General features: G+C 38.1%; 2 protein-coding genes across 4 annotated transcripts in view; both read right to left on the bottom strand.

Annotated features, from left to right (window-relative positions):
* Positions 1–1343, bottom strand: part of ABCG2 (ATP binding cassette subfamily G member 2 (JR blood group)) — a 112880-nt gene extending 111537 nt beyond the window's left edge. For all 3 annotated transcript variants that reach the window (XM_063107722.1, XM_063107724.1, XM_063107721.1), the window contains exon 1: positions 1271–1343. The gene's annotated coding sequence lies outside the window, so the exon portion shown is untranslated. The remainder of the gene's footprint in view (positions 1–1270) is intronic.
* A 10391-nt stretch (positions 1344–11734) lies between these two features.
* The window catches only part of PPM1K (protein phosphatase, Mg2+/Mn2+ dependent 1K), a 30777-nt gene continuing 17062 nt past the window's right edge, over positions 11735–25449 (bottom strand). Inside the window, exons 6-7 of the mRNA XM_063107914.1 lie at positions 24347–24481; positions 11735–15032 (exon numbers count right to left, since the gene is read on the bottom strand). Of these exons, the coding sequence (XP_062963984.1) occupies positions 14901–15032; positions 24347–24481 (267 nt within the window). The 3' untranslated portion in view covers positions 11735–14900. The remainder of the gene's footprint in view (positions 15033–24346; positions 24482–25449) is intronic.

Below are 25449 nucleotides of genomic sequence, written 5' to 3' on the forward strand. Positions count from 1 at the left end.
TGGGTGGACAAAACTAACACATGTGACCCAAAATGTGTTGGCTGAATGCCATATTGGTTCAGGCTGTGGGTAACTGAAGAAGAGAGCCCAACATGGAAGGAAGCAGATTGTGATATTAGATGCTCCCTTGCTACTTCACTTTCTGCTGATGTAGACCTAATGCCAACTTGGACAATATGACCAAGAGAATGCTTAGCAAAGCTCAGAGTAACAGGGCTCAAGCTTTCGTGATTCCCATTTATTCCAGAACGATAAATGTTAGATAAATCCTTGCTTAAAAAGTAACCAAAGCCTCTTATCCACTGGGGTAAATCTAAGTGATTCCAATATAGGAAACACACATTGCTTTTCTAACAGAAGGTAACACAAGCTTTAATTTTTAAATTTCCTCCCACATTTTATGTCATATGAAAGAATTAAGGACATGCCATCCCCAAATATGCTACTTTGGCAAGTTGATTATTTTGAGGTGAACACATTTGAGAAAATACAGATTCAGGAAGGGCTCTCTAACCTCCTTTTCTACCTGAGAACAGGCCTTAAAATTTCTTGTGAGAAGGTTTCCTCCCCATACCAGGAAGACAACAACATCCTTATCACTGGAGACTGAGAATCAACATTGAAATGGATCAGTACAAACAAACCTACTAAAACAACCTCTATCTTCCACCCGTTTTGCCCCACCCCTCACCCCCTATATCTTCTAGTCACTTCCCCACAATTTACTACCCCTAGTCCAAGTTCTTTTGTCATATTCTTTCTTCACAAATTTATCATTTCTTTGTCTAAAAGACATAAAATTTTTCTTCTCTGGTCATTTCTTCAGGTCTTCATTCTGTTATATAGGTCCCCATGTACATGTACCAACATAATAAAACTTGTATGTTTTTCTCCTGCTAATCTATCTTGTGACAGTTTAATTCTTGGGCCAAGCTAGAGAACCTAAGAGGGTAGAGGAGAATGTTTTTCCTCCCCAACAGATGTAATGCATAATTTTGTGTTATTAAATATATTGTTAAGACAATTGTAATTCAACATGGAAAGTAAAAAAAGAAAGGAAGGAAGAAAATTACAACCTAAATGTTTACCAGTAAGGATATGGTTAAATAAAATGCAGCAAATGCATACAATGCAAGCAGGGGTAGCTATACTTATATCAGACAAAACAGAATTTAAATCAAAATCTGTGCTAAGAGACAAAGAAAGGCACTCTATAATGACAAAGGGATCAATCAGTAAGAGGATATAACAATTATAAATATATACATACCCAACAGCAGAGCACCCAGATATATAAAGCAAATATTATCAGACCTAAAGGGAGAGACAGACACCAACACAATAATAGATTGGGACTTAAACACCCCACTCTCAGATCTGTCATTAGACAGACCATTGAGACAGAAAATCAGCAAAGAAATAATGGATTTAAATGGCTCCACAGACCAGATGGACCTAATGGATATTTATAGAACATGTCATGCAACAGCTGCAGAATACACATTCTTTTCATTAGCACATGGAACATTCTCCAGGATTGACCATATGCTAGCCCACAAAACTAGTCTCAATAAATTCAAAAAAATCAAAAGTGTATCAAGTATTTTTTTCTGACTATAATGGAATAAAACTAGAAATCAATAACAAGAGGAACTTTTGAAACTACACGAATACATGGAAATTAAACAACGTGCTCCTGAATGAACAAGGGGCCAAAGAACAGATTAAGAAGGAAATAAGGGGCCGAGCCCGTGGCGCACTCGGTAGAGTGCTGCGCTGGGAGCGTGGCGACGCTCCCGCCGCGGGTTCGGATCCTATATAGGAATGACCGGTGCACTCACTGGCTGAGTGCCGGTCACGAAAAAGACAAAAAAAAAAAAAAAAAAAAAAAAAAGAAGGAAATAAGGGCCAGCCCGTGGCTCACTCGGGAGAGTGTGGTGCTGATAACACCAAGGCCCCAGGTTCGGATCCCCATATAGGGATGGCCGATTAGCTCACTGGCTGAGCATGGTGCTGACAACACCAAGTCAAGGGTTAAGATCCCCTTACCGGTCATCTTTAAAAAAAAAAAAAAAAAAGAAATAAAATTGCAGCTCCCACTACTAGCATTCCTGATCCGCCTCATCTTGTTTTTATTGATAGCATTAATCACCTTCTAACATATTATATAATTTTGTTATTTATTATGTTTTTCTCCTTCCACTAGAATGTAAGCTACATGAGCACATGGATTTTTATTTGCTTTGTTTATTGACATAGTTTTAGCTCCTAGAATTGTGCCTGGTATGCCCATCAGTGCTTGATAAAATGTGTAAATCAATTCACAAATCTTCTGAAGGACATATTCATGTATTACTTGCACATTTTTAAAGATCAAAGACTGTAAATCAAATGTAACCACCTATTGTACAAGCCAAAAGTTAGAATAAAATCTTTGAGGAACTCCTGGGTTCTGTGGAACAAGGTTTGAAGACTTCTGGCTCAAAGGTCAATCAGATAGAGGTCACATTGACTTAGGCACACTACCCAACAATGACTGCATATTATCCTAGCCCGGAACGTCTATTTTTCAAACAACTAGGAATAAACCAACCATTCCTAGGGAACCTCTGTGAAGTGGTCAGCTATTTCTTTACAGAAGCAGAGGTCCAATGAAGTTCCCTTATTTCTCATAAAGGAAGCATTATGCCAAAGGTGAAGAATTGTAGCAAGTCCAGTGTCAATCTATGATAGAATCTTCAGAACTCTCTAGAATGAATTCATACAAATTGGTGTCATCTATTTCTATAAATCCAGGGTATGGAAAAATTGTCCCAAATTTACTTCAAGGCTTAGAATAAACCCCAAGGCTTAGCAGGTGTTTACTAGGAGTCAAAAATTGTATGTTCTATATCTTTATTATCAAGACTCGTAATTATTATTTACAAGATCCTCAGCACTTGTAGTTTTGTTTCTCATGTGGCGCATGACATCATAAACTTCTCAGAGTTAAGGGCCAGATCTTATGCTTTTGTAGTCCAGTAGTATAGTGCTGTTCTCATAGTAATTATTTAACCAAGGCTTTATAATCAGCATTATAAATCAGACAATAATATAACTAAGCCTATAAACATTACTTAAAATAAAATCACACTTGTGGCAGAACTTTGAAATGCTGGATCTGTTTAAATGGCTTCTTCCAAATTTTAAGAGCCAAACACCAGAACAGAATATTAGTAACTGTGACAGATTTTCCTTGTTGACTGTTCAGACTTGTCATGTGGTAAACTGGCAGCACAAGCAGCTCTAGGACAGGGAAGCTCAAATCAAAGCAAGTATGTTTATTGAACAGACCAATCCCACCTGTCTTTATTGCCTAGTATATGTGTGCAGCTGTTAATAAGTGTTTGGAGTCTGAGAAATCTAGGTACAATAAAAATTAATGACTGGTGTCTAGATCACCTAGATAGAGAATAAAGACTTTCAGGAAGGCAGCACCATCTGGTTTCCCCCCCGCCCCATGAGAATGAAGATCTAGACAACAAATGCAGCAAAGTGCATATACTATGTACATAATGATGCGTTTGTATGTTTGTTTATATCTTTTGTGGCAGAGAAGCCAAGGGAAAGTGGCATAAAGTAAGGAGTGATTTAAAAATAGTAAAAATTAGAAACAATGTGCTATGCAGGAGGAGAGTGTGACATAAACTGGTATATGAATACATGGCATATATATAAAGTTATATTAAATGAAGAAAATCAGAATTAAAATAGTATGAGCATAGTCACTGATTCTGAAACTCACAAAAAGTAAGCATGAACATTGCAGAGCTTGGAAATGGATCTGAAAAAAAAAAAAAAGAAAATAGGGTTTTAATAGTTACTGTTAAGTTTCTTACTCTGTAAATTTACTAAAGTTCATAGCTGTCAATATGTTTTAAGCGAGTGTGGGAGAGGCATGAGAATATTAAGAAGAAATTCAGTCAATTAAGGAAAGAGAGAGTAAAAATAGGAAGACTGTGGAAAGGTAGAGGAAAAAAAGGGCACATAAGCGGGGTGAGAAAAAATCATAGAGAAAAATACTTGCCAAAAAAGCAAAACTCATACTTACAGAGACAGGATCTGGTGGCAGAAAAAGGTATGGATTTCCATGGAGGTTGTATATTAACTTATAGTCTCACAACAACCCTATGTGGTATTATTATCATCCCCATTTTCAAATGATGAAACTGAATAACGGCATGGGTTAAATTACTTGCTAGTTATTTGGGGTGAGGACAGGGGTGGCAGAGGGAGACAGGATCAAGGCCAGCCCAGCCTTCACACTCTTACGCATGTTGTTCTGCAGCCTCCTATGCAGACATGTCAACATTTCGGCAAGTAAGTTTCCATCATCCTTAGAAATAGTGTCAACTGACTCAGCAACTTAACAGATCTTTCTGATATCCAAAACACTTTTTTCTGCCTTTGTTTTAATAGATTTTATTTTTGAAGTAAATATTTTATTCCCCAAGAAATACTAAAGATTTCCTCTTTGAAGAACTGACAGGCTCTTTCCTCTCATCTACATCAAAGACGATAGTAGAGCACATTCACTCATTCCTTCGTTCATTCAACAACTTGAGTGCACATTATGTGTAGGACTGTGATAGGTACTATGTAGATGTGACAGAGTAAGACACACCTGGCCCCTAGCCTCAAAGAATGATATCCCAAAGTAAAGGTCTCAGAATTGTCATCAGAAGCAAAGTTTCTCTCTGACTTTCTCCTGCACTCCTGTCTCTCACCTCTCATTCTTCTCAAAGCCAGCCAGACAAACTAGAATGATTATTCTAACCTTCCCCTGCCTTTCTGTCTAGGAGCTGGTCATAAAGAAATTCTCTGACCTACCTTGTCTGATAGCAGATCTATAAGACCCTCAATTCCAGAAGGGGACCTACCCCATACCTTGGAGGAAGGAATACTGCACAGAGAGGCCTTGCTGGGTTTTCCCACTCAGTCTATTACAATTACATCATATCGTTTTGTCCAGTCACATTTTTATACAGCTGTTCATCTTTCATCAAACCTAAGCATAAAAACAGAGTTTTCCCTGTGTCTTTGGATCTTCATTCTGAAGGCTCCTGTTTTGCATAAAACTTTGATTAAATAAACTTGTTGTGCTTTTCTCTTGTTATCCTGTCTTTAGTCATAGAAGTGTCGGTCCTGACACTTATGATGGATGAGGAAAAGTATCAACTCCTTTCTGCCCCTACATTTACACGGTGACCTGTAGGCGATAGCCTGGGAGACTTTAACCGATTTGACCTCTAACAAACTGTGTAATCTTAAAAACAAGGGTTTAGATTAGAAAACCCAATTCTAGGTCAAGGGTTCAGATCTCTGTACTGGCCAGTTATCAAAAAAGAAAGAAAGAAAGAAAACCTAATTCTACTATTCTCTGAGTTTTTAAATAGGAGCTTTGGGGCAGGGATTCTCTCTAATGAGCTTGGGTTTCGGCTTTGGGTTAGACATTTTGGTCATATTTCTTTAATCCTTAAGAGCAGTCTTGGTGTCAGGGAAACACAAGAGTGTAAAGACCTTCTCGGCAGGACCTAAGGAGACTCTGAGATGTGTATCTTCTTACAACATCATCATTGTTTTTCACTTCAAGCATCATTGTCATACTTTCTCAGTTGTGCCAGCACAACTTCCTACGGCCAACTGATCAAGATCTTAAAACAATGATGCTGGCCCACCTACTTGATTTGGTTGTAATTGAAGAAACCTGAGGGCTTTATTTTTCTTAGTACACAGTGATTTTAACTGTTTCCGTGATTTATTTTTTTGAAGGGTGTACTCTGAAGTTTTTTTTTTTTTAAAGGCTCAAGAACGAGATAACTCTTCTCTATTTCAAGTATGTCAGTCATTCTTTCAAAATTGTTTTTGAATGCCTGCTATGTGCCAGAGCCTATGCTAACTGTTGGAATTATATAGAAAAAAGATCTAGTTCCCGCCCTTGAGGAATTTACAGTCTAAAGGTGAAGGAAGGGAAGGAAACAAAGGATTATAATGTAGGGTACTAAGTGTTTGAGTAGAAGTAAGCATAGGAAGCAGTTGGAATAAATAGAAAGAAAACTTAACTTTAGACTGGGAGTCTCAGAACAAACATCTCAGAAGAAATGACATATGAGTTCTGAAGTTCTCCAGCGAAAGAAGTGGAGAGATGTGTCAAAGGGGGAAGGAAAATGTGCACAGACAGATCAAGCTTAAGAAGAGAGGTTGAAAGTAGAAGAAACTACGCTGGAGCAGTGGATAGAGCATGAAGGAAGGGTCTTTTGTGCAATGCTAAAGAGCTGTCATTTTATCTAGAAGGTGCAATTGAAAGAACGTCAGCATAAGTGTGCTTTCATCAGGGTATGGAAAATGGACAACGGGCAACCACAAAAACAGGGAAATCAGTTGGGAAACTCCAGGGTCATAGTGAGGATAGAGCGGAGGAGATAAATTAGAGACATGAAGGAGGAAAGGTTGGTTCCCCGGGTTTTGCCTTGGGGGTCTAAGTGGGAAGCATTGCCACTCATGAAGACAGGTGAATTAGATGGAATAGGTTTGGGTGGAAATTCCATTTGGATATGTTGACGTTGAGGTACCTACAGGCCCTCAGGGTGGATGTTTACAGTCCAGATCTGGCTGGATATCTGAGTTTGGAACTCAGGAGAGAAATCTCGGCTGGGTGTAGTGTTGAAAGTCATCAGTATACAGGTGACAGGTGCAGTCATGAGACTATGTTGCCGCCCACAAGAAGAGCACACACTGTGAAAAGGGGTTGATGGTAGACGTGGGCAACAGCAACAATCAGAGAGCAGGAGACTGAGAAGCAGCTGCTGTATTTTAGAGGGAAAACCACAAAAATGATGACAGTAAAGCTGAGCAAAGAGACTTTCAGTGAGGGGAGAATGGCCAAGAGTGTTGAATGCTGCAGGGAAATCAGATGAGTTAAAACTAAGAATAACCACTGTATTTAGACATCAGAGGTCATCGTGATCCTTTGAAATGGGTGTTTCACTGGTGTGGTGAATGAGATGCCAGAATGCAGGGAACTGAGAAGTGAATGAGAAATGGGGCGTGGGAGTCATAAGTGTCGTAGGAAACGTCTATGTCTAAGAGTTTGGTTAACTTCTGTCTTGCTCTTGGGTTGCTTTTACTATGTCATTTCCTCACCCTGACACATTCCCATTTATTCTATTCCTCCTCGTTTCCTCCTCATTTCCTCCTCATTTCCACTGAACAGCTGCAGTGTGCTCAGGTTTCTTCTGTTTTTTTTTTTTTTTTCCATTTAATTATGAACATATAAGTACTTATTAACCTCATCTGACTTCTGCAGTGGAAAACAACTTACTTGGGGATGAAATTGGGCTAGGTTTGAATCCCTTGCCAGAGCCCTCCAGTAAAGCAACTGCTTTTTTAATTACCAGCAGGAGTTTCAATCTCTGCAGAAATCATCTCAGACTAGCCATGGGCTGAGAACTGACACTGCTGGGACTGAGGCTCAAGCTCTTTCCTCCATCTCTCTGTTTCTCTCTGGGAAGTGTCTTATCTCATCTTTGCTTTCCTCTGCACATTTAATAGTGTACACGTTTTCTAGAAATGACCAGGCCAGTTTGACATGATCTCTCAATCCTACCTCCTCCCATTATACAACTAGAGAGCCCAGCTGTCTCTCCGCATAAGTTTTTAAGAGAGAATCTGATTGGTTGTTGACTAGCCAAGGATTGACTCTATTCAGGATTATGTTGTCCAAACGGCAATATGTGTCAGTTGGTACATACACAGCCACTCAAGCTGCACATTTAAGCAAGAGCTATGGCTAAGGGGCAGTTCCTGGGAAGGAGGGTTTGAGCTCCACAGAAACTGGTGTGAGACCTTAGACAGATCTTCAGTCTTTTCAGTCTTTATCTGCAAAGTAGAGTGAAAACTTAGTGGATGCTGTGTTGTGCTGCCTAGAACCTACTTTCAGGACTGAAGGAAATCTTCCTCTAGCTGCTAGGAGCACTGGCAGGGAACACCTCTCATCTGCCTCCTCTCCAGGTATGTCCCACGGCAGAAGAGAGCCCTCTTGGTCACAATGATGTCCTCTTTCCAAGGACAGTCTGCATTCAATGACTAGGCAATGTGCAGGTAATAAGGGCCTTTTCCCCTGTGCACTCTAAGGGACATGCCAATTCTAGAGCTCCCTGTGGAGGGAGGTGTGTCTCTGTTGTGACTGCATCACATGCCAACTTCTCCCTCTGCCCATTCCTGTTTATTTCCCTTCCCTGTCCTATCTGTCGTTCCAAGGAACTTTCCCTAATACGCTTCCTGCATACTAATCTCTGTCTAAGTCTGCTTCCCAGGCAACCTAACCAGTGGCAATACCTTACACCCACCTTGCAATATTTTGGAAAAGAATAAATGAGATAATGTAAGTAAAGGTGCTTAAGATAATTCCTGGGACACCTCTACTAAAGGTTAGTTCGCTTAGCTCTTACCATGAAAAGTTTTCTTGTATTCTTTCTATTGAGGCCCCTTGTGTTCTCTCAGCCTCTGCTCACTTGTGTGTTGTATAGCATTATTCTTGGCTTGTTTACATTATGCTCCCTTCTTTTTTATGCATGCTCTGCATCCACTTGTAGGATTTGCTCCCACAGAGTGTTTTCCCTTTGCTTAGGACCAGCCTCGTGGGTGTGTAACCTACGTAGCTGCACAGGGCCCAGCACGTAGAAGTGCCCTGTGCTTGGTTTAATGCTCTGTACTTGCTGTCTTGAAATTCTTAATCATTTTAAAATACGGGCCCTGCATTTTCACTTTGCACTGGGCTCCACAAAAAATATGTAACTAGTCTTGCCTCTGGCTACCTGCCTCCTAAGATATGACGCGGGTCTCCTGGTCCTTGAAAGAACCTATCCTTGGCGTGTACACAAAGGCCCAGCAACTTCATTGGTTAGATCTCTCTTGCCTCCACAAACACATCCACTTCACCTACTCAGACAAACACTACGATCTTTCTGTATAACTCACTTTCCTCACTTCTCTGTCTCCTGACAAAGTCCTTCTAGGGAGATAACCGGCCACCATCTGCCTCAAGCCCAGTTAGACCCTCCCTGCTGTCTTTTACAGAAATGTACAGTAGCTCCTCAAAACTTACCATTGGCAGACTGCCTTATTGGACTTCCCTACATGACCATCCCTAAATCTTGTACTGTTTAAAGTGGTAATTCTGTCCACTCATTCACACACGCTCCCCAGTTATAATCATTTGGCTTGGACATAATTTATTCCTCTCCACTAATTTATGTGACATGCTCAGTTACCATCTCTATATATTTTCATTCATCCATTCACTTATAGTTTCTGGATCATGTCTTTAAAATTCTTGTTCGTGTGCATCAGAGAATCTTCTGCACTTAATAGATCATGTTAGTAGTGAATTGGTTTAACTTTTGCTAATAAAAGAGATATGGTAGTCAAAGAGGTCTGGACTGGATTCTAGATCTTGTCATTATTAGGTGCTCCAAGGCTCCATCTTCTCATCTGTAGAAATGAGAATTAGAAAGCTTTCCCCTCGTGGTTGTGAAGAATAAGATATGTGCAAAAGAACGTGGCATGTAGGAGACCCTCAATACTCATTTTCCCTTCTCCGTCTCCTAAAGAAGCAACGTTAGATTTATTCAAACAGCACTGCTCTTTTAGGTTTTGGTTTTCTTTAAATAAGTTTCAGAACAAGATTCTGAGCCACATTTTTACTAACTTGTACTTTACAAAGCCATAACCAATCATCGTCTAAGCAAACACCAAAAGAAATGAGATGTCATTCCTTTACAACGTTACATATTACATTCGGCTTAATTATTTAAAATATCTAATGCCTGTTGCTCTGGTAATATAAAATTAAAGTAATGAAAGCATAATTCAATGTGTTAATGTTCCCATTCAATAAACATTCATGATTGCTCCTTATGGCTAAACATATAGCAAGTGCTAGGTATTGAGTTTGAACAAAACAGAACAGATCTCTGCTCCCAATGTTTACCAAGCTACCTTCAGGGGATACACTCTACAAGTGCTGATAAAGTGTGAACTATGACATCTTATTCAATCAACGACAGGATGCTGAAAATTGCTTATGTTAAATGCATAATACTGAGTTCTGTAGTATCACTGTCAAACAACTGTTTCTAATTTTTATTATATAGAGACACTACAGTGAAATATATCACAAGATTCTTGAAACTACAGGCAAACCATTATAGAAAACATCATAACCCTTTCCCTCTGATATACCATCTAAAATTTTTTTTATTGAAACATAATTGATTGGGGCCGGCCCGTGGCTCACTTGGGAGAGTGTGGTGCTGATAACACCAAGGCCACGGGTTAGGATCCCTATATAGGGTGGCCGGTTGGCTCACTTGGGAGAGCGTGGTGTTGACAACACCAAGTCAAGGGTTAAGATCCCCTTACTGGTCGTCTTTAAAAAAAAAAAAAGAAAGAAACATAATTGATTGTACATACCTGTGGGATACAGCACTGAATATCAATACCTGCGTGAAACATGTGATCCTCAAATCAGGATAATTGGTATATTCAACACTACACAATGTAATCATGTTTTGTGGCCCTTTACCAATTTCTCACCAATTCCCCCCTCCCTCTCCCTCTCTCCCACCTCTGGTAACCACAGTTCTGTTCTCTCCTTTTGAAAGTTCAGTGAATTATTCTGATTGTTTTATCTTTCTTTCTTTTTAGCTCTCTCTTAGAAGTGAAGATACGTGGTATTTCTCTTTCTGTGGCTGGCTTATTTAACTTAACACAATTTTCTCTAAGTTTTTCTTTTTTATGGTAGAGCATTATTCCATTGTGTATGTATTCCACATTTTCCCTATCTAGTCAATGTCTATCTGTTGGTAGACATTTAGGTTGTTTTCATATCTTAGCTATTGTAAATACAGCTTCAATGAACATGAGAGAGCAGGTATCCCTTTGACATGATTTCCATGCTTTTCGGTATATACCCAGCAGTGCGATTGCTGGATCGTATGGTAGTTATATATGTAGTTGCCTGAAAAATCTCCATACCATTTTCTATAATGGCTACACTAATTTACAGTCCCACCAATGTGTATGAGTTCCCCTTTCTGCGCATCTTAGTCAGCATTTGTTATTCTCTGTCTTTTTGATAATAGCCAGTCTTAACTGGGTTGAGATATCTCAATGTGGTTTTGATTTGCATTTCCCTAGTAATGTTGAGCATTTTTTCATGTGTCTATTGGCCATTTGTACATATTCCTTCCTCAAATATTTTAGAAGAGGGAAATAAAAGAAATGAATTTTACTTTAGATTGAAGGAAAAAGATTTGAATAGGTAAGAGTATAACCTTTTTTAAAATAAATAAATAAATAAATAAAGACCAGTAAGGGGATCTTAACCCTTGACTTGGTGTTGTCAGCACCACGTTCTCCCAAGTGAGCGAACGGGCCATCACTATATAGGGATCTGAACCTGTGGCCTTTAGTGTTATCAGCACCACACTCTTCCAAGTGAGCCACAGGCTGGCTCGGTAAGAGTATATCCTTTTTTTCCAAAGATTCTTCACATTAATTTTGCAAAAAGCCAGAATCTGGCTACTAAAATAAATGTTCAACTATTAACTCTTTTATAGTATTCACAGGATCACATACATAATAACTGTTGGATAGTCTGGATGCCAAATAAACACAGTTGGATTTTTAAAAGTATTTAACACATGTATTTTATTAGACTGATATTTTGAACACTCAGATAATGTGATTTTAGTCTGCTCACAGTTCCTCTAACACATACAGTACATTTCAAACAATGGCCAAAGCAGCAATTACATCAACTCACTATAGGAGGCACTATACATCCAGGTAGTACTTTAGTAAATCATAAAACAAATGCACCCAAGAGCACTTCAGGAGAAATTAATTTAATTTAGGATTAAATTGATCAGTGTTCCAGGCTTGCCATATTCTATACTGGAATCCAATGGTGGATGAGTCATTCTCTTGGAGTTGGAAGAAGAGCCCACAATACCAATGAACCATTTCAACCACCTAACAATCAATGGAAGCTGCCAGTGCATCAATCGGTCTCATCCTAAATGCTGAAAACAACACTTGGGCCATCAGGGGTTTCTTCACATTGTAAAACATGACTTTTTATTTCTGCTTAAGTCATCCATAAGTGAATTTATCTGATAAACACGAGAAAATGTAACCCAACCAGAATCTCCTGTCACTTTTAACAGACATGGGTATATGAGAACTATTGAGTTGGTAAAGGAAAATACAAAATGCATGCTTGTATTTAACTGTTTAATGCTAAACTCCCTTGAAGTATTTTCTTAATATCATATTACCATGAAATTAAATCCATGTCCACTCTTAGAAAGGAAACTAAATGTCCTGTCTGGTATTAAAGAGGCCCATTCATTCTTTGCCAAGATCCTAAAAACAAATCAAATTTCACTTAAAAAAAATAATGGTCGGTTCCCCATACTGGCCAGCCACCAAAATAATAATAATAATTAATTTCTATTTTTTAGATTATGAGCTAATAATTCTTTGAAGTAATTTTTTTTTTTAAATGTTGGAACTTGGAGAAAGTTCACATCAGAGAGAATCAAAACTGATCCCTCCAAACTGTATTTTTTTCCCCAGAAAAATGTGTAAGACTTTGAAGTGCTTAATGGGGGGTTGGGGGGGCTGGCTGGTTAGCTCAGCTGGTTAGAATGCAGTGTTAAAACAAATGAACAACTGATAAAGAGCAGCACTGCATTTATTTTTTAATATAGAGGCAACTTAAGAACTTATACTTGCAGGCTGGCCAGTTAGCTCATTTGATACAGTGCAGTGTTCTAACACCAAGGTCAAGGGTTCAGCTCCAGGTACCAGCCAACCATCAAAAAATTAAAAATTAAAAAAAAAAAAAAAGAATGGTTCAGGGTTTACCATACTCCTAAATGTAGCTTCCACATTTATTCTGTGCTTTAGTTAGGAGCTCAGAAATAGCAAGAAATTTTCCCAGCTTTACTAGTCTACTTTGGTTCTTCATCTCTCAGTGTTTTTCCTTCTTTCACCTAACTGCCTTGAACATTTTTGCAAAACATTTATGTAGCACTTTTTTTCAAAGGACAATTCCTGATTAACAGGCAGGAAAATTCAAGATTTATTTTCTTCCATTCCCCAAAAGGTGAGAAGATGTGAATATTTATATTGGGCCCTCTTCCTTCTAATAACCTTTAAATAAAGCTTAAAGAAAGAAAAAAAGTCAACTCTGAAAACCAAGAGTCGAAGGTATATATTACATCAACTTTTTCATTTTTTTTTTGTTGTTGTTCATTTCTACCACAAAATTCCATGTCATTCTTAACACTGAGTATCTTTCTCACAATCTATTATTTTACAGACAAATTACCATTTCGCAATATAGCTTCAGCGTGCTGGCTCTGACCCTGGCTTTTCCAGGTAAATTACCCCTCATAAAATATCTCCTACAGCCATTTTTAATCTATTTCCTCATCTGCCAATAACCACTGGTTCTCCCCTGTAAGAAAACTGCCCTCAGTTTATCAAAAGTCTTAAGGACTTAAAGCTAACTGGTAGGTTCAGATCCCCATACCAGCCACCTGCCAAAAAAGATTTTTAAAAAGCCAACTGGTGAGGAAGCTATGCAGAACTGCTCCCTTTAATTTTATATTACTCCAAAATATACATATTTACACACATCCACTCATGTAACAAATTTACATAGTTTGCATAAATAAACTGCAGATGTAATTCCAAACACACGTTTAGAGATTCACATTTTAACAACAAAATTACATGCAGGTAAGAAGTATAGCTTTACACTCCTAGATTACATAGCAAGCTGACCTACAAAATGTTTTCATGTTTGTTTTAGATTTATTCTTTTTCATAGGTTTTAGAAATGAGCGAAAAGGAGACATAAACCTTAGGCTATGTCTATAGCATTGTCAGTCAATGTGGCATTATTTTTACTAACAAATTATCCAACTTGCTTACTCTACACAAAAAGTGATATAAACATACTATATACAAAACACAAAACATAGAGTTAGAGATAACAAATGAAAATTTTATACAAAATACTTGAAACTGTCAGTATTTAACTTTGTATTCTTTTGACCAAAAGACGCTTGGCCTGTGCTTTCTTCTCTGATATTAATGAATAGTCACCTCTATATAACATTCTTAATTACAGAAAAATAGGAATGAATGGGAGGGAAAGCCGTGACAGTCTAAATACACAAGTGTGTTACTTATAAATATGTATATAATTTAGCAATATCATACTATTTGGATTAATTTCTTTTGCATGATTACATTACCAGTAAGTGGTCCAGAATACAAAATATGGCAACAGAGAACTCAGTTTTCACACTTACTCCTTGGTATAGTTACTAAAAATAAACACTTGCAGATAATACATTCAATAGCTGTCGAAATTCAAACTGACTAGTTTTAAAGAACTTGAAGAACCTGTTCAAATGAATAAAGAACAAAAATGATCATAAGAAACCCACAGCTGCCTAAGATTTTTAAAAATTAGGAATCTAACACTCTCATCAAGTCATCAAGTGTAACAAAACCACTTCTTATTTTTGCTCATTGAACTTAGAGATTCACAATAGCTAATTACACATACATTTATATCGAGCATGTATAGTTAAGCAAAAGTATGATGAGTACTTATGAAAACACTACAATGTAAATGGTTATGAAGTTTACACTGACTTGGGTACTGATCTAGTGAGTCACAAGGTCACACTGGTACAGGCAACTTTTTTGATCCTAATAGTTTCTTGATATGCTCAGTGAAAAACTGTTGCACAGAAACTCCACGTCCCAGCTCACAATCAGGCCCATCGTCCACTGGAGGCAAAGCTTCTGCTGAATGAGAAGTTGATTCTGGAGTTCTTATATTTTCCCCAGGCACCAAAAGGCACTACTACTGCAGTACTGTTATCTTCAGTACCATACTGTATTGCCTGCAAGGTTTAGCAAGAAGGAAGAGAAAAACATTAGAAATCAGAATCTATACAAAGAGAAATCATCCTTCCTCTGGAAAGCCAAACTGGTTTTACATACAGTTACTAACCCAATTATATCCCAGAGGTTTGTGATTCTTTTACCCTGTATCAGTGCCCACAAGGTTTATTAAACTGCACATAGAATAACAGATGACCCAAAACAACCATATTAACTATATTCCAATGGAACAATTTTTTTTTCTGTTTTTTTTTTAAAAAAGGATCCAAACCCGTGGCCTTGGTGTTATTAGCACTGCACTCTCCCGAGGGAGCCACAGGCCGACCCTCCAATGGAACAATTTTGGCAACGAAACACCAGTAGACTAAGGCACAATGATATGCAGCTTCTATAGAAGATACACATAAATTTAGCATTTAGCATAAGGCCTAACATGTGGTAAGGACTTGGTAGGTGTTAGCTCTCACCAGCAATTCTGCTTCTAGGAGTTTCACCTAAAGAAAATAAAACCTTGGAAATGGATGTGCATAAAGACAATAACTGCTAATTAGGCTCCTTATGAAATGGAAAAGTAGGCATAAACCAAATTTCCTGCAGTAGGGGAACTGTAAATCAATTTTAGGAACAAGTTCAAATAGCAAATGATATAGTCAGCATTGTAAGAAGTGTTTGGGACTTAGCATCAAATGTATCTCAGAACACCTCACAGCCTGAGGCCAAAACTATGAAGGAAAGGATGGATGAAAATATCTGATGTAAAAAGCTTCAATAAATGAAAAAGTTTTACAAACAAATTGAAAGACAAAAAAATTTACAGTATCAAAGTATTTGCTGTGGTTTGAATGTCCCCCCAAACTCATGTTGGAACTTAACCCCCAATATGGTGGTGGAAAGTGAGGCCTTTAAGAGATTATTGGGTAGAGAGGACTGTGCCCTTGTGAATGGATTGATCCATTCATGGAGTAATTGGTTGACGGTTTAATGGATTGTCATGGGTGTGGTTCTCATGGCTTTATAAGGAGAGCAAGGAGAAGGTTAGCTCTCTTGCTCATGCCATTCTCTCATCATGGGATACCCTGCGTTGCCACAGGACTCTGTAGAGGGTTCCCCACCAGAAGACCCTCACCAGATTCTTCCCCTCGACTGTGGACTTCCCAGCCTCAGAAACTGTAAGATGTTAATTTCGTTTCTTTATATATTACCCAGTTTCAGGTATTCTGTTTTAAGCAACAGAAAATGGACTAATACAATACTATTATACTTAAAATATAGGAAGTTCTTACAATAACCGTGAAAAAGGCACATGCTGTAAGATAATAGGCAAAAATAAATGAATAAATAAAAAGCTATACAAAAAACACAAATGCCTAATAAATCTATGTAAATGGTTAACTCCACTAACAAAAAAAGATACAAAACTAAACACTAAAATTTGGTCTTTCCACTTATCAAATTGGTAGAAAAACTTATGATAAGAATTTTGGAGAAACACAAACTATAGAACATGCTAGTGAAAGTGTAAATTACTATAGTGTTTCTGGAGGACAATTTGGCAAACTCATTAAAAGCTCTAGAATACTATGTATCCTTTTATCTAGAAATTTTATTTCTAAGAATCTAACCAAATAAAAATACTGGAGGAAATAGCTATGCATGAATAGATACAAGAATGTTTATTACAGTGCTCTCCCTATAATATGGAAAAATGAAAATAGACTAAGTTTGCTGATTAGGAGAACTGCTAAATGCACAAATAAGATGAAATACTACGTAGTCTCTACAAATATCATTGCCTTTTGTTCATCCACCGAATTGGGCCCAATTCTATTTTTTTTTTTTTTTTTTTAAGTTCTGACAGAAAGATTTAATAAAGTCTTTATATTATTCTGGATACACGCTTTGTACAAGGATTTTGTTAGCTGTTGTGACAGAGTTTCTGCTGACAATTTCTCCTAAGGCCAAGAGGCACCAATCCCAGGTGCCACAGTACCAGATGCCTCTTCTGTCACTCCTGCTCTATACTCTTCATGATTCCCAAAATAAAGTTTGTGTTCTTCATTTCTCTTTTGCTCAAGGTGCTACTTGACTTGGTCCATGCTGATCTTTCCAACCTCATTTTTAGCAGACATCCATATCCCATGACTATTTTAGCAGCTTCCTCTTACACTTTTCAGATTCCACTCCTTCAATGAAATTGAAGAAAACCAATGAAGACCAATGACTAAGGGAAGTTCTTAACTGTAGCCAGGAGAAAAAAAAAACTACAATTAAAAAACTGCAATGAGACTGGCAGATGAATTTTTCTGGAGCAATTTTGGAAAACTGGATACAACAGAAAAATATCTTTGATGTCTTTGGACAAATGTTCATTTAGAAATCCTGCTCAATGAAATTTTTTTTTTTTTAATTTTATTTTGTCGATATACAATGTGGTTTATTATTGTGGCCCATTACCGAAACCTCCCTCCCTCCTCCCTCTTCCCCCTCCCTCGCCCCTTCCCACCCAACAATGTCCTTTCTGTTTGCTTGTCGTATCAACTTCAAGGAACTGTAGTTGTTATGTCTTCTTCCCCCACTGGTTTTTTTTGTGTGTGTGTGAATTTATTTATTTTTAGCTCCCACCAATAAGTGAGAACATGTGGTATTTCTCTTTCTGTGCCTGACTTGTTTCACTTAATATAATTCTCTCAAGGTCCATCCATGTTGTTGCAAATGGCAGTATTTCATTCATTTTTATAGCTGAGTAGTATTCCATTGTGTAGATATACCACATTTTCCGTACCCACTCATCCGATGATAGACGTTTGGACTGGTTCCAACTCTTGGCTATTGTAAAGAGTGCTGCGATGAACATTGGAGAACAGGTATACCATCAACTTAATGATTTCCATTCCTCTGGGTATATTCCCAGGCAATAGGAAAGCTGGGTCATATGGTAGATCTATCCTCAATTGTTTGAGGAACCTCCATACCATTTTCCATAGAGGCTGCACCATTTTGCAGTCCCACCAACAATGTATGAGAGTTCCTTTTTCTCCGCAACCTCGCCAGCATTTATCGCTCAAAGTCTTTTGGATTTTAGCCATCCTCACTGGGGTGAGATGGTATCTCAGTGTAGTTTTGATTTGCATTTCCCAGATGCTGAGTGATGTTGAGCGTTTTTTTCATATGCCTGTTGGCCATTTGTATATCTTCCTTAGAGAAATGCCTACTTAGCTCTTTTGCCCATTTTTTAATTGGGTTGCTTGTTGTTTTCTTGTAAAGTTGTTTGAGTTCCTTGTATATTCTGGATGTTAAACCTTTGTCAGATGTATATTTTGCAAATATTTTCTCCCACTCTGTTGGTTGACTTTTAACTCTAATTGTTTCTTTTGCTGTGCAGAAGCTCTTTAGTTTGATATAATCCCATTTATTTTTCCTTTGGTTGCCCGTGCTTTTAAGGTTGTATTCATGAAGTCTGTGTCCAGTCCTACTTCCTGAAGTGTCTCTCCTATGTTTTCTCTAAGAAGTTTTATTGTTTCAGGGTGTATATTTAATTGTTTAATCCATTTTGAGTTGACTTTAGTGTATGGTGAAAGGTATGGGTCTAGTTTCATTCTCCTGCATATTGATATCCAGTTCTCCCAGTACCATTTGCTAAAGAGGCAGTCTCTTCCCGAGTGTAAACGCTTGGTGCCTTTGTCAAAGATCAGATGGCTGTAGGGGTGTGGGTTGATTTCTGGATTCTCTATTCTATTACATTGATCAGTGTGTCTGTTTTTATGCCAGTACCATACTGTTTTAGTTATTATAGCTTTGTAGTATAGTTTAAAGTCAGGTAGTGTTATGCCTCCGGCTTTATTTTTTTTGCTCAGTGTTGCTTTGGCTATGCATGGTCTTTTGTTATTCCATATAAATGTCTGGATAGTTCTTTCCATTTCTGAGAAAAATGTCATTGGAATTTTGATGGGGATTGCATTGAAACTGAATATCACTTTGGGTAGTATGGACATTTTCACTATGTTGATTCTTCTAATCCGAGAGCATGGAATATCTTTCCATCTTCTTGTATCCTCTCTAATTTCTCTCAGCAGTGGTTTGTAGTTCTCATTATAGAGATTTTTCACATCATTGGTTAACTCAATTCCTAAGTATTTTATTTTTTTGGTGGCTATTGTAAATGGGCAGGCTTTCTTGATTTCTCTTTCTGCATGTTCACCATTGGAGAATAGAAATGCTACTGATTTTTGTGTGTTGATTTTGTATCCTGCTACCATGCTGAAATCGTTTATCAACTCTAAGAGTTTTTTTGTAGAGGCTTTAGGCTATTTGATATATAGGATCATGTCATCTGCAAACAGGGACAGTTTGACTTCATCTTTTCCAATCTGGATGCTCTTTATTTCCTTCTCTTCTCTGATTGCTCTGCCTAGTACTTCCAACACTATGTTGAATAGGAGTGGTGAGAGTGGGCATCCTTGTCTAGTTCCTGTTCTTAAAGGAAAAGTTTTCAGCTTTTCCCCATTCAGGATGATATTGGCTGTGGGTTTATCATATATGGCTTTAATTATGTTGAGATACTTTCCATCTATACCTAACTTATAGAGGGTCTTTGTCATGAATGAGTGTTGAATTTTATCAAATGCTTTTTCAGCATCTATAGAGATGATCATATGGTCCTTGTGTTTGATTTTATTAATATGGTGTATCACACTTATTGATTTGCGTATGTTGAACCAACCTTGCATCCCTGGGATGAATCCCACTTGATCGTGGTGAATAAGTTTATGTATGTGTTGCTGTATTCTGTTTGCTAGTATTTTAGTGAGGATTTTTGCATCTATATTCATCAAGGATATCAGCCTGTAGTTTTCCTTTTTGGTTATATCTTTACCTGGTTTTGGTATCAGGATGATGTTTGCTTCATAGAATGAGTTTGGGAGATTTGCGTCTGTTTCAATCTTTTGGAATAGTTTGTAAAGAATCGGTGTCAATTCCTCTTTGAATGTTTGGTAAAATTCTGCTGTGAATCCATCAGGTCCTGGGCTTTTCTTTGTTGGGAGCCTTCTGATAACAGCTTCAATCTCCTTTATTGTTATTGGTCTGTTCAGATTTTCTACATCTTCATGGCTCAGTTTTGGGAGCTTGTGTGTGTCCAGAAATTTATCCATTTCCTCCAGATTTTCAAATTTGTTGGCGTATAGTTGTTTATAGTAGTCTCAAATGATTCCTTGTATTTCAGATGAATCAGTTGTAATATCACCTTTTTCATTTCTAATTTTGGTTATTTGAATCTTCTCTCTTCTTTTTTTTGTTAGCCATGCTAATGGTTTGTCAATTTTATTTATCTTTTCAAAAAACCAACTTTTTGATTCTTTGATTTTTTTGAATTGTTTTTTTGGGTTCAATTTCATTCAGTTCTGCTCTGATCTTAATGATTTCTTTCCGTCTGCTAACTTTAGGTTTGGATTGTTCTTGTTTTTCTAGTTCTTTAAGGTGAAGTGTTAGGTTGTTCACTTGCCATCTTTCCATTCTTCTGAGGTGAACATTTAATGCAATAAATTTCCCCCTTAATACTGCTTTTGCAGTATCCCACACGTTTTGGTATGATGTATCATTATTTTCATTAGTTTCAATAAATTTTTTGATTTCCTGCTTGATTTCTTCTTGGACCCATATGTCATTCAGTAGAATGCTGTTTAATTTCCAGGTGTTTGTATAGTTTCTAGAATTTTGTTTGTTATTGATTTCTAATTTTAATCCACTATGGTCTGCGAAAATACATGGGATAATTCCAATTTTTTTGAATTTGTTGAGACTTGATTTGGGACCTAATATGTGATCTATCCTGGAGAATGATCCATGTGCTGATGAGAAGAATGAATATTCTGAGGTTGTTGGATGGAATGTTCTGTAGATAACTACCAAGTCCAGTTAGTCAAGAGTATTGTTTAGATGTTGTGTTTCTCTGTTGATTCTTTGCCTAGATGATCTGTCCAATATTGACAGTGGGGTGTTCAGGTCCCCTGCTATTATGGTATTAGTTTCTATTTCCTTCTTTAGGTCTAATAGAGTTTGTTTTATAAATCTGGCTGCCCCAACATTGGGTGCATACATATTCATGATTGTTATGTCTTCTTGATGGATCAGTCCTTTTATCATTAAGTACTGTCCCTCATTGTCTCTTTTTATGGTTTTTAGTTTAAAGTCTATTTTGTCAGATATAAGAATAGCTACTCCAGCTTGTTTTTCTTTTCTGTTTGCATGGTAAATCTTGTTCCATCCTTTCACTCTTGGTCTATGTGAGTCTTTATGGGTGAGGTGGGTCTCTTGAAGGCAGCATATAGTTGGGTCCTCCTTTTTAATCCAGTCAGCCAGTCTGTGTCTTTTGATAGGGGAATTTAAGCCTTTTATATTAAGAATTGTTATTGACAAGTGTTGATTTATTCCTAGCATTTTATTGATTATTGTTTGGTTGTCTTAGGTGTCTTTTGTTCCTTGCTTTCTGATTTACTGTTTGTTTTCTGTGTTTGTTGGTTCCTTAGGTTGTAGATAGCCTTTTTGTTTGTTTGTTTTCTCTTCATGAATGCCATTTTTATTATACTAGTGGGTTTTGATTTTTCTCGGGTTTAATGGCAGTGGTAGTTATTTTTCAGGAACCAAACCCAGTACTCCTTTGAGGATTTCTTGTAAGGGTGGTCGTGTGGTGGTGAACTCCCGCAGTTTTTGTTTGTCTGAGAAATATACTATTTGCCCTTCATTTCGGAAGGATAGCCTTGCAGGGTAGAGTATTCTTGGCTGACAATCTCTGTCTTTTAGTATTTTGAATATATCATCCCATTCCTTTCTGGCTTTTAGGGTTTGTGATGAAAAGTCTGATATTAGCCTGATTGGGGCTCCCTTATAGGTGATTTGACACTTCTCTCTTGCAGCTTTTAAGATTCTCTCTTTGTCTTTGAGTTTTGCCAACTTGACTATAACATGTCTTGGAGAAGACCTTTTTGTGTTGAATACGTTTGGAGATCGTTGAGCTTCCTGGATCTGAAGATCTGTGATTTTTCCTATACCTGGGAAGTTTTCTGCCACTATTTTGTTGAATATATTTTCAATGCAATCTCCATTTTCCTCCTCTTCTGGAATACCCATGACTCAGATATTTGAGCGCTTAAAGTTGTCTGATATCTCTCAGATTTTCTTCAATGCCTTTGATTCCTTTTCCTTTCTTCTTCTTTTTTTTTTTTGTCTGCTTGTGTTATTTCAAACAGCCCATCTTCAAGTTCAGAGGTTCTCTCTTCAACTTCCGTAAGCCTGCTTGTTAAACTCTCTGTTGTGTTTTTTATTTTGCTGAATAACTGCTTCAGTTTGGCAAGTTCTGCTACATTTTTTTTTCAGGGCATTGATTTCCTTGTACATTTCCTCTTTCAGGTCCTGTATACTTTTCCTCATTTCATCATGATGTCTAGCTGAGTTTTCTTGTATCTCAATCAGTTTCCTTAGAATTGTCACTCGAAATGCCTTGTCAGTCATTTGAAGGGCTTCTTGTTCTATAGAATCTAGAGCTTCATAGTTATTATATCCTTTGGTGGTGTACTTTCTTGATTTTTCGTATTTCTGGTATCTTTTCTTTGATGTTTACTGATTGTGGCAGGGGGTTTCACAGTCCACAGGTTTGACACTATTGACTGACTAAGATGTTGCTGTGGTTGCCAATTTGGTACGGCTACCTCAGTGACTACTCAGTTAGCTACTAGTGCCTTGCATGTGTGGTTGTCTCAGGTCTTGGACCTCTCCAGGGAGCCACCTCTCTGGTCAGCTTGGACTCTGCCGGGCTGCTGGATCACGGGGCGGTACCACAGGGTGTGTGGTCTCTGCTGAGCTTCCACCTCCCGTGCTGGATTTCTCCCTGTTCTGTGAGCTCTGGCCCGGGCTGCTGGGATGCGCCGAGGCACCGCAGAGCGTGTGGTCTCTGCAGAGCTTCCCCTTTCGCTGCAGGATGTCTCCCTGCTCTGTGCACGCTAGGCCCGGCTTGGGATGGAGCCGGGTGGCCACGGTGAAGCCTACCTGCTCCTGGATCGCATGGCGGCGGCCCCCCACAGGGTGTGTGGACTCTACGAGCTTCTATCTCCCCTGCTGGACAACTCTGTGCTCTGTACGCATTGGGCCGGGCTGCTGGATCACGCAGCAGCAGTGTGGTCCCCATGTGGGCCCACTTCTTTGATTTGATAAGCACCTGCTTAGCACTGGTTAAGGCAGACAGCACTGGTAAAGGGAGTAACCAAGTGAATAATTCATGCATTATGACTATAGTTGGCCATCTATTTTCAAGTGAATGTTACTTTTTAAGCTAGGTCTTAATTACAAATATTAGGACTTAAAAGTTTGGGTCAAAATTTGGCTCCTCAATTCAAAATGTAAAAATTGGGAAATGCAAAAATAGCTGTTGAATTAAATAAAGTATGCTTTTAATGATTAGTAATAACTATAAATTAAAATAGTCAATCAAAAGAGAATATTGAACAATACATAACAAATTTTATATTTTCTTTACCATATATTATCCATCTTTCAAAGTTTAGTTCCAATGGATGCACAACTTTATCCGTATACTTTTCCATATTTTTGTTTGTCTTTTTCACACACCATTTTTTTTTTTTTTTTAAATTTTTGGTGGTTGGCCGGTACAAGGATCCGAACCCTTTGACCTTGTTGTTTTTAATAACCAGAAGTCTATTATGCTACAGTGTTCCTCAAAGTGGATATTTACTTGGAGTCGTCTCATTTAATGATTAAGTGGTTGGACTCATGAACCTGGTTGTCTCAGTTGAAAGCCCAGTTCTGCAACTTAAAAATTTTGTGACTTTCAGTGAGTTATTCAACTTCACGGCCTCCACACCTCAGTTTTCCTCATCTGTGAAAAGGAACAATATCTCTAATCTCATATAGCTATTATAATTACATGAGTAAATATGGGTATATATGAATAGGATAGTGTCCAACTCATAGTAGGTGATATATTTCTTAGCTTACTATTATTATCATTTGTTATGGCTGTTACTATCATTTCAAGGTGTGTACAAAGCCAAAAAATAAACATAGCACACTTCCTTGGCACGTTAATTTTACTTAACTGGGTGGGGGAACTGTAAAAATTTTCTCACTGGAAATATTAAGGAATCATGTATAAAATCTACTGTAACACTCAAAATAAAACACAAGATTTCATGAAGTCTCAAGCTTGTAGGCATTGCGGGCTGTGCCAAGACCACATGCCCGGGGTTGTCCTTTTCTTCCCTCCCTCCTTGGGCCTTTTCTAGCAGAAGTTCTGCTGTGTCACCTGTTCAGTCACTGCATGAGCTGCTTCGTTGGGATCATGGCACTGATTCACAAAGTCACAAATCTCTTGACTGTTCACCATGAAGTTAATTCCATCCGTAGTGAGAACCAGGAAACTGTCGTCAGCATGCTGTAGCTGCAATCACAACCAAATGCATGTAATTATAAACTATACTCTGCCCCGGAATAATCTTGATAATTCCAAGAGTTTATCTATTTTGCAGAGTGTCATCTGTGTAAGAGCTTGTAGGCAAAAAACAGTGAAAATGCAAAGCCAATGTGTAGAGCAAAAGTAGCAACATTTAGAACTAACCACCAAGGACAAACCTAAAATTTACTTAGTAACACCACAAAGGAAGAAGCCAGATGGCCAAATGCAGAGAGGTGACACAAAGTAATGGCCAAAAGTGCCATCTCCAGAGCCAGCCTTCCTAGGTTTGAATCCTGCCTCTTTGTTATTTGGCTGGGTGAGCAGAGAATTAATCTCTGTATGCTTTAGATTTGTTTTTCTTATACAATGGGGATAGCAGTCTATTTGGAACAGACTCTGGCGTATAGTAAACCCTACATAAACATTTGTTAGATAAAATTAATGTGAGTGGGATATCTATAAGACATGAAACCCTTCATGCAATTTATTAGCAAATGTTTGCTGCCATTATTGAAAACCTACACTACACTGTGCCAGGTACTACAGTTGGCTTCAGGGTTTCAAAGAAGGAAGTGCCAGCTTGCGGACTGGGTATGTGTTGGGGGCAGTCCAGGGTAATGGGGACCCTGATTAGTACCATGCAAACGTTGCCACAAAACAGAAGTGGGCAGTGATTAAACTTGTTGGAAAAGGGAAGTCAGGGACAGCTTCCAAGGGGAGGTGACACTGGATGATCAGGGGTGCAGGTGAGGAAAAGCAGCAGAGCCATCCTGCCAGGAGAATTCCACGAAATGCCGGGGCAAAAATAAACCAACAACTTCTTCATACATTAGGCCCAGAAAGTAGTATCTTATTTTATTTGCCCTTCCATAAATTACTCATTTTTTTTTTTTTCTAAAAGATGACCAGTAAGGGGATCTTAACCCTTGATTTGGTATTGTCAGCACCACGCT

Source organism: Cynocephalus volans, chromosome 9, assembly GCF_027409185.1.
Source record: "Cynocephalus volans isolate mCynVol1 chromosome 9, mCynVol1.pri, whole genome shotgun sequence".
NCBI classification, from domain to species: Eukaryota; Metazoa; Chordata; class Mammalia; order Dermoptera; family Cynocephalidae; genus Cynocephalus; species Cynocephalus volans.